This window comes from Populus euphratica, unplaced genomic scaffold (genome assembly GCF_000495115.2).
Source record: "Populus euphratica unplaced genomic scaffold, PopEup_1.0 scaffold336.1, whole genome shotgun sequence".
Lineage (NCBI taxonomy): Eukaryota > Viridiplantae > Streptophyta > Magnoliopsida > Malpighiales > Salicaceae > Populus > Populus euphratica.
This window is the reverse complement of record NW_011500225.1, coordinates 189,107-198,164: the sequence shown is the minus strand read 5'-3', so window position 1 is coordinate 198,164 and position 9,058 is coordinate 189,107. Positions and strand designations below refer to the sequence as shown.

The following is a 9,058-nucleotide window of genomic DNA, read 5'->3' as shown; positions in this document are numbered from 1 at the left end:
ACTTGTGAAATTCTTTGTCGTGTTCGAAAGTTTTGAAAATTCAACCATATCTTTATATTAATTTATGCTCTTGAGGATGTAGATTTATAGACGCAAGCTTTCAAAAAGATTACAAATTGGACGTGTGGCTAAAAGAGAGTACGTTTTGGACAAATGTCAACTGGCAGTGACATGGAAGAAAATGGTTGCTGAAAACTCATCATACCTGACCGGAGGAGTCTTGCCATAGACAAGTAAAGGTCTGCTTTGTGGGTTTTCTTTGTGCTGATGACACCGTCTTCTTGATCTTACCACTTAAGTTGAGCTCTTACATCCTTAAACGAAGAGGGATATCCATAAGATTCCAAAAATCCGGCAATTCAAGGTAAGAATTTTTGCTTTAACCTTGATCTCTGTGCTTTCAGCAATGGTGGATCAATTGGTTTGATTTTTTTTTTTTTTTGTTGTTCCTGATCATGACCAGATATATGTCTTTGTTTCGTGGATTTGATCTTTCTCAGCAGGTTAAAGGCTGCAGATACTCAAGCTTAGCAATTATTCCAATCTAGCGTATTTCTTTGGGAATTGCCAGGTGGGATTTTTTTCAGTAGAAACCACCGTTGGCATGCCTGCTGATTTCCAAAAAGTTTTATAAGTGGATCGTGCTGGTTGTCTTGATCATGGGCTGCTGCCAGTCAAAGAGGACAAAAACGACAGCATGGTGTAAAGAGCTGACAGTTCTTGCTTCTGGAACACCCTGTGAGTATGCATTATCAACAAGCCTACTTCCTAGCTATGCTTCAATGGATATGCCACTAATTTCTGGACAACTGTTGTTTTTTGTTTACGACATGGATGGATAGAGAGTGCCTTGATTGGTTCCTGTATATTAACCTTTTTTTGACAATATTGAAACAATAAGAAGCATGCATATGATGCTGTTAGGGAAAAGGGGAGAAGGAAAAACAATTCTGTTCCTAATTATTAGTTTAAGTTTCTGCTAGAAACAGCTTGCTCAGAGTTAGTTGCTTGCCCTGCTAAAAGTACCATTTCATATCGTGAAAATTATTATATGAAACAGCAAAATTTTAAATAATAACGTAAATTATATTTTGGGATTTTATCTAAAAATTTAAATTATTAGGTTGAAATGTTTCTTTAGCATGGTATCAGAGCCTTAATGATTAAGTATTTATGAGTTCAAATCTCATCATTTTCATTTATTTGATAAAAATTAAGTATAAGGTAATATGGGTCTGTGCAAATTTCAAGCCTAATGAATTTTTACTCGAGAGGATGTGTTAGAAAATAATATAAATCATATCTTGAAAAACCTTACCTATAAGTTTAAGTTATTAGATTAAAATAATTATTTGCCAGTCCACTGGAAGTATAGATTTTGGTGCATCTTTCAGGCCTTTTATGGCTCCTCTCAGAGAATTTTAATAATTCACAATGCTAGAGATTCTTCCTCATATGGTCATGGTGCAGCCGCCTGGTGCTATGGCCTTTACCTTCTTTCTAAGTTGCATCTACTTCTGGTACTTCTGCAGATGTTTGATTTGTTTGATGTCAAGTGCAATGGAGTAATTGAGTTTGGAGAATTCGTTCAATCTTTGGGTGTCTTCCATCCAAATGCTCCAGTTGAAGAAAAAATCTACTGTAAGGTTAATATTTCCCTCGACTATAATGCATGTAGGTGTACCTGCACCCGCCCACCCTCACACACAAATATCCATTTTCTTCTGCATGTCAATTTGGTTTTTGTTAGTCAGGTGATGAATAAATTACTAATCAGGGAAGAATCTTACTGCAGTTGCTTTCAGATTATATGATCTAAGGCAAACTGGTTTCATTGAACAGGAGGAGGTGTGTTCCGTTTCTTTCCCTTGCATACCATATAGTATATTTCCTATAATATGCTGAGAACTTGAATGTTTAAAGTTTTTTCCCCCATAATCCTACATTCACGAACTTCAGAAGAATTATAAAATCAGAGAATTGAGTCGAATGTTTTGAAAAATGAAAATGATTATTTTAGCAATGATTGTGTTTTCAAATTTATATTCTGCCTAAATTTTGGATTATTTGATAGTTGAAGGAGATGGTAGTGGCCCTTCTTCAGGAATCGGATTTGGAATTGTCAGATGATGTCGTCCAGACAGTTGTTGATAAGGTTCCAATTGGTTTGGTCTTGTCGAATCTGTTAATTCTTGCTTATGTGATTGAAACATTCTGATATTTCTTTTTTTTCGAATGGTTTCCTCGACAGACATTTAGTGATGCTGATTCAAAAGACGATGGAAAAATTGATCCTGAAGAATGGAAGGAATTTGTGTTGAAGAATCCTTCTATTATCAAGAACATGACTCTACCTTACTTAAAGTGAGTAGCAAGTTCCAAAATCAGTTTGTAAATTGTGCAAAGGAACCCTGCATCTGAATTTGTTACTGGAAAACTATTAATCTTGACAGTGCCCCAAAATTGAACCTGGATCGGTGATCACTGCATTTTCTGGTGAACTTTCTTCACATTTAATCCCATAAAAACTTAACTAAAAACCCTCGCACCTTCAACGTTCCTCTTTGATAGCTATTGTTCCATCAGTCAACTTGCTGATGCAGTCAAGTTTGTTGAGTTTAAGTTTTTGTTTTTTTTTTCCTTGAGCATGGTTTCAAATCATGGGTTCATATGATATGCATGGCTTTATGTTTTCTAGGATAACATTGATTACTATAATAGACTTCCAGCATGACCATTTTGTTTCTTCCAGGGATGTATCTATGGCCTTTCCCAGCTTCGCACTAATTTCTGAAGTGGGAGAGTCAGAAATGTAACAGATCAATTATATAATTTCTAGCATGGGGCGCTTTTGAATAATCAGAGCTCAACTAAAAAGATGTTGGAATCTGCATGAATGCCGATAGAAGGGCTAGAAACTCTTGATTTTACAACCCTCTGAAATGCAACCATGATTTGATCGAGGTGCAACTTATTAGCCATTTTAAGCCTCTTGGTTTTGTTCTTTAATGCAGAGTCAGCACAGCTTAGTTTGCTTCATGTTTTGCACAAGTATATTGCATTTCAGCAGAAGAAATTCAGTGGTGGTATGTTTTGAAAATGTATGTGGTAGTATTTAAGCAGATACTGTTAAGAGTTGTGTTTTTGTATTTACTGCTGTTTTTCTTTAAAGAGACAGGTAGCATGCTCCATCTGTTTCCAAATCAATATATGATTGAAAAATTAAGGCACATCAACAAATGTTTTTGGCCGATATCCATTAAAATTCCACATAGAGATCAAAGCAGGAAAAGGAAGAGAAGGAAAGATCAATGAACAATAAAAATACTGAATTAAATGCAAAGTTATTCACAAAACGAGTAAAATTGAGTGGATATGACAATTTTTCAAGCATTTAAACTGTTGAACATCACCGTTCATTGTAACCAGCAAAATCATGAACCACTGGTGAAGAAATGACCACACTCCAAGATACCTGGCCAAAACTCGATAGTCACAGAGGAAGAGCAGCAGCAACTAAGACACTCCAAGATACCTGGCCAAAACTCGATGGTCACAGAGGAAGAGCAGCGGCAACTAAGCCTCCTCCAACCACGAGCAGAGTATTATGCACCATGCATATTACTGAACCAGAAGTATCTTCTGGAACCATAGGACTCTCTGCGCCATCATCTTTTTAGGCTTTGGTGGTGCTGGTGCAGGAGCAAGAGGTTCAAGGGCAAAAATATGTAAAGTAGTAAAGAATTGCAAAGCTGATTACTTCTCATTCATTAAACAACCGTATGGATACAAATCAAGTGATTGAAGATCTTACAAACTAGGAAGGTTACAACTAAATTCTATATTTATGAATGACAACTAAATACATTTGAATATATTTAAATAAAAAAACCTGATAAGGAAGAGTAAGTGAAGTAACTGATTATCTTTGTTAATCCCCCTCAAGATAAAGCTCAAGAGAGAGTTCTAATCTTGTTTTTAAGTTGAAGAAAACAATGTTCTGGAAGGGGCTTGGTAAGAGCATCCACAGGCTGATCTTCAGAGGAGATACGAGCTATATGAAATGAAAGTCTATGGCAAGATACTTCATACAGAAATGAAAAATCGGATTGGAACAGAGTTTAGTTGCTCCTATATTATCATAGTAAATAACAGGGCACTAGGGAAGCGAAATACCAAGATTAGTTAAAAGATAACAAATGAAATTAAGTTCAGCGACTGTATTGGCAACTCAGCAATACTCTACCTTAGTGGAAGATCTAGCAACTGTCTGTTGCTTTCTAGAACACCAGGAGATAGGATTTTGGCCAAGATAAACAATGTAAGCACTGGATGACCAAAAAGTGTCTGTCTCCAGCCCAATCTGCATCAAAAAAGGCTTGTAAACTGAGAGAAGTGTCTAAGAATGCATGCAAACTGAGAGTAGAGTCTCTGTAGAGTTGTAATCCATCATCAACAGAGTGAACAAGTTATCGTAGTAGCTGTTTGACAAAGGACTAATGTTCAGTTGTTGGGCAATGCATATATTGGGATAATTTGTTGATAGCAAAGGCAATGTCTAGTCTTGTTATTAGCAAATATTAAAGGCTCCCAACTACCTGGCGATACTTAGTGAGATCAGAAAGAGAAGAACCTGAGGTGAGATTGAGAGTGGGGCTGGATGGTAGGGGAGTGAGTACAGCCTTTACATCATGCATCTTGATTTGAGTGAGAAGATCCATAATATATCTCCTTTATGAGATTAACAAGCCATGTATGTTTGGGATAACTTCCACACCCAAAAAGTAAATGAGCAGACCAAGTTCTATGATTGAAAAGCACTGAGCAAGGATGGCAATGAAGTGATTACCTTTGGTAGCATTGTCTCCTGTGAGAATTAAATCATCAACATAAACAAGAAGATACATGGTGTGGCCATCCGCATGAAAGACAAAAGGTGATGTATCAGCATATGAATTTTGAAAACCAAACTATAGAAGGAATGTTCTAAGTACATGGTACCACGCCGGAAGGGTTTGTTTCAAGCCATAAATGCTTCGTTGAGTTTACAGATATAAGAGGGTTGTCAATATCAATAAATCCTAGCGGTTGAGACATGTATACATTCTCTTATAGATGTCCTTGAAGAAAGGCATCGTTTACATCAAGTTGTCGTAAGGTTCATTCATAGCTAACTACGATACTGAGAACAATTCAGACAATGATCGGTTTTAAAACAGGATTGAATGTGTCTTGGTAGTCTATTACAGGATGTTGGTGGAAGCCTTTTGCAACCAATTGGGCCTTGAACTGGTCAATAGAACCATTAAATTTGTATTTAGTTCGAAATATCCACTTACATCTAACTAGATTTTGGCTGATATCTGGTGGAACTAGAGCCCAGGTGCCATTTTTTTATTAAAACATCATACTCTTCAGACATGACTTGACACTATTTATGATCTTTTAAGGTTTTCAGTTCATGATCATCACCTTTGGTTAATTGTTAATTGAATGTGAAGGTTTATTTTGGTGACAGGCTTGCGGATATTGTTTTTAGAAGAGAAATCAAATTTATTTTTGAAATTTATTTTTAAAAACAATTTGTTTTAGAATATAAAAAACTGGGTGTCCTAATCTTTGATGCCACTCAAATAAAGTTGTTTTGATGCTGAAAAGCAAGTAAGGATGGAGATACCGACCACTCATAAATATCATCTTTAGTGTTGCCCTTTAAAAATATTGCCCCCGTGTGAATGTTCTTTACAATAAAAGCAGTTGGTAAGAATTCAATGGGAATATTATTAGAGTTAGAGGTACAAAATTAAGAAATGAAAATGAGATTTTTTGTTCATAGAAGAAACATAAAGAACTTTGTTCAATTTAAAAGTGTTGTGAGATATGTGGAGAGAGGAAGAACCGGTACGAGTACTGTAGAGAGCCGAGCCCTATTACAGGATGTTGGTGGAAGCCTTTTGTAACCAACTGGGCCTTGAACTGGTCAATAGAACCATCAAATTTGTGTTTAGTTCGAAATATCCATTTACATCTAACTAGATTTTAGCTGATATTCGGTGGAACTAGTGCCCAGGTGTCATTTCTTACTATAGCATCATACTCTTCAGACATGGCTTGACACCATTTATGATCTTTTAAGGTTTTCAGTTCATGATCATCACCTTTGGTTAATTGAATGTGAAGGTTTATTTTGGTGACAGGCTTGCGGATATTGTTTTTAAGCTCTAGCAGTCATGGTGTGGGTTAGTTATGGCTAAGGCTCGGGTGGGTTCATATATATGTAGTGATTGGTGTGGAGAATTATTAGTATGTAAAGGATCATGTGTCGGTGGGGGTGAAAATGTGACAGCCTAGTCAGGTGAAAATGATGCTGATGGAGGAGATGTAGCGAGCAGGTTTTGCATTAGTAGAGCTTCACTGGGAGATTATTGTTAGGCACCCATTGCAGATGACAGAGTGAGTGGTGGCATCAAAGGAGATGACTAAAAGGAAAGACAGATTCAACAAATCTAACATGCCTAGAGATATATATTTTGGAAGTGGATGCATCAAGACAGTTATAGGCACTTTGAGTTAAAAAATAATCTTGGAAGACACATGGTTTGGAGCGGGTGTCTAATTTGTTGGTTGTATATGGTCTAAGCCACGAATAACATAAACAATCAAAACTCTTAATTTTTTAGTAATTAGAAGTTGTAAAAACTTGTTTATGGGGAGAAGAAAGGTTCAAGGTGGGTGTTGGCATACGACTTATTAGATAAATTGCAATGGCGAATGCTTAAATCCAATAACTTAAAACAAGAGATGTATGAGAGAGTAATGCTAGTCCAGTTTCTATAACGTGAACATGTCTATGTTCAGAAAATCTATTGTGTTCAGGTGTGTAAGATGGTGTGGTGAGATGAGAAATACCATTTGTTGCAAGAAAATAGGCAAGGGCAATATATTCACTAAAATTGTCAAAATAAAGTGTTTTGATGGTTTTTTCAAAATATTTTTTAACAATGGCTTTAAATCTAATAAAAATATCCTTGAATTCTAACTTTTGTTTAAGAGGATAGAATCAAATATATTTGGTGAAATGATCAACAAAAATTATATAATATTTAAATCTATTATTTGATATAATTGAAAACGTTTAAACATAAGAAAAGATAGTTTCAGAGGGTTGAAAAGATATAATTGTGGATTAAGAAAATGATAATTTATAGCTTTTATTACTCAGACAAGCATTACATAAGAAATTGTTAGAAAATAAAGAAGAGAAATCAAGTTTATTTTTGGAATTTATTTTTAGAAACAATCTGTTTCAGAATATGAAAAGCTAGTTGTCCTAATCTTTAGTGCCACTTAGATAAAGTTGTTCAGATGCTGAAAAAGCAAGCAAGGGTGGAGATATGAATCACTCAATAGACGTCATCTTTAGTGTTACCCTTTAAAAATGTTGGCCCCTTGTGAATGTTCTTTACAAGAAAAGCAGTTGGTAAGAATTCAATGGAAACATTATTAGAGTTAGTGGTACAAAATTGAGAAATAAAAATAAGATTTTTTTCCATAGAAGGAACATAAAGAACCTTTTTTCAATTTAAAAGTGTTGTGAGATGTGTGGACACAGGAAGAGACCCGAGCCATCACCGATCATAATATCATATGAGCTATTAGTCTTTGAATTTAATCTTTATCAGCAGGTTAAAGGTTGCAGACACTCAACCTCGGTTGTTTTTTCAATCTAGGATATTCCTTCACAATTGGCAGGCGGGGTTTTCAAGTTGTACCGTTGGTATGATCCTACTGATTGCCAATAAATTTTCTGAATGACTTGTGTTAGGTGTTTTCATCGGTTGCTACCAGTCAAAGACATCTAAACAAACACCAAGGGATGATAAGTTGGTTGTTCTTGTTGCTGAAATGCCTTTTAAGTGCATTATCAACAGGATGATTCATGCAAACTCCTTGTTAAAGTTGCCTCAGCTTACTTCCAAGATATACTTCAATGGATATTCCAGTTATTTTTCCACAAGCATTGCTCCTGCATTATCCCTTGACCAGTGAAATTGATTTAGCCAGATGCACTTTCCCGTGTCTTATTTGTATGTCCTACTAAAATTATCATTTTGTATAATGTTTAAAACAACTATTAATTTATGTAAGATTGGTTATTAGAATGTAAAATATAGCTTTAATTTATTTCAATTATCCTTAAAAAACTAAGTTGTTCTGTCATTGATAATGTCTGCCTTTTTCTTGTTAGGATACTGACATGCAAACCCGACAAGACAAAAGGTAAGGGACAAGATAAAATGAGAAATGGAACACACAAGAATTTACGTGGTTCACCCAATTAGGCTACGTCCACAGGCAAGTATAGAAGGATTTTACTAAATAATGTGGGAATACAACTTCTCTCTAATAATAGGAGAACAACAAAAAACTCTCTATTATTAGGAGAAAACACCTCACTTACTATCTCACAAATACCTCACAATTTTGTGGGATTACTCTCTCCTCACCCTCTCTTCTTTCTCTCTACTTGCTCTCAAGTTTCTCACTTATGGTGTCTACAATGCTTGGATGCATTGCCTATTTATAAGCAAGCATCCATGCAAAAGACAAGGACAAGGTAGGTGGTACAAAATTGGTGCCTAACATTGTTGATAAATTAGTGCCCATTGTTTTTGAATTTACAGCACCAATTGGTGCTAAACATTGTTGACAAAGTCAACAATGTTAGGGTGGTTTCATATTCTCCCACTTAAAGACTTTGATGAGTTAATCTCCTGGAGAAGTCATCTATAAATGATACAAAGTATCTTGCTCCTCCCAAGAATACAACCGGTGCTTGCCATACATCAGAGTGAATCAGGTCTAAGATACATTTACTCTTAGTTGTTGATATGCCAAACTTCAACCTATGTTGTTTACTTGTAACACAGTGCTCACAAAAAGGTAAAGTAACCTTTGTAAGCCTAGGGAGTAACTTATGATCAGAGAAAACCTTTAAACCTTTCTCTGACATGTGACCTAGTTTTTGATGCCACATCATCGTCTTCTCTTCTGCAGG

The 9,058-nt window shown here is 35.7% G+C and overlaps 2 protein-coding genes across 2 annotated transcripts in view; both read left to right on the top strand.

Moving 5' to 3' along the window:
- Window positions 1-3,230, top strand: part of LOC105112368 (calcineurin B-like protein 4) — an 11,678-nt gene extending 8,448 nt beyond the window's left edge. Inside the window, exons 9-10 of the mRNA XM_011008061.1 lie at window positions 845-847; window positions 2,820-3,230. The gene's annotated coding sequence lies outside the window, so the exon portion shown is untranslated. The remainder of the gene's footprint in view (window positions 1-844; window positions 848-2,819) is intronic.
- LOC105112375 (calcineurin B-like protein 7) lies at window positions 660-3,171 on the top strand. Its single transcript, XM_011008067.1, has 6 exons — window positions 660-738; window positions 1,360-1,641; window positions 1,796-1,848; window positions 2,075-2,155; window positions 2,252-2,364; window positions 2,753-3,171. The coding sequence occupies exons 1-6, from the start codon at window positions 660-662 to the stop codon at window positions 2,814-2,816; spliced, it is 672 nt and encodes a 223-aa protein (XP_011006369.1). The 3' UTR covers window positions 2,817-3,171.
- Window positions 3,231-9,058: the final 5,828 nt, after the last annotated feature.

Bases quoted from the DNA above. Each gene is read 5' to 3' on its own strand.
- LOC105112375 (XM_011008067.1), top strand. From the start codon at position 660: ATGGGCTGCTGCCAGTCAAAGAGGACAAAAACGACAGCATGGTGTAAA. The intron at 1,642-1,795 runs GTAAGGTTAATA...ATCTTACTGCAG, and splicing joins AGTTGAAGAAAAAATCTACT to TTGCTTTCAGATTATATGAT. The intron at 2,156-2,251 runs GTTCCAATTGGT...TTTCCTCGACAG, and splicing joins TCCAGACAGTTGTTGATAAG to ACATTTAGTGATGCTGATTC.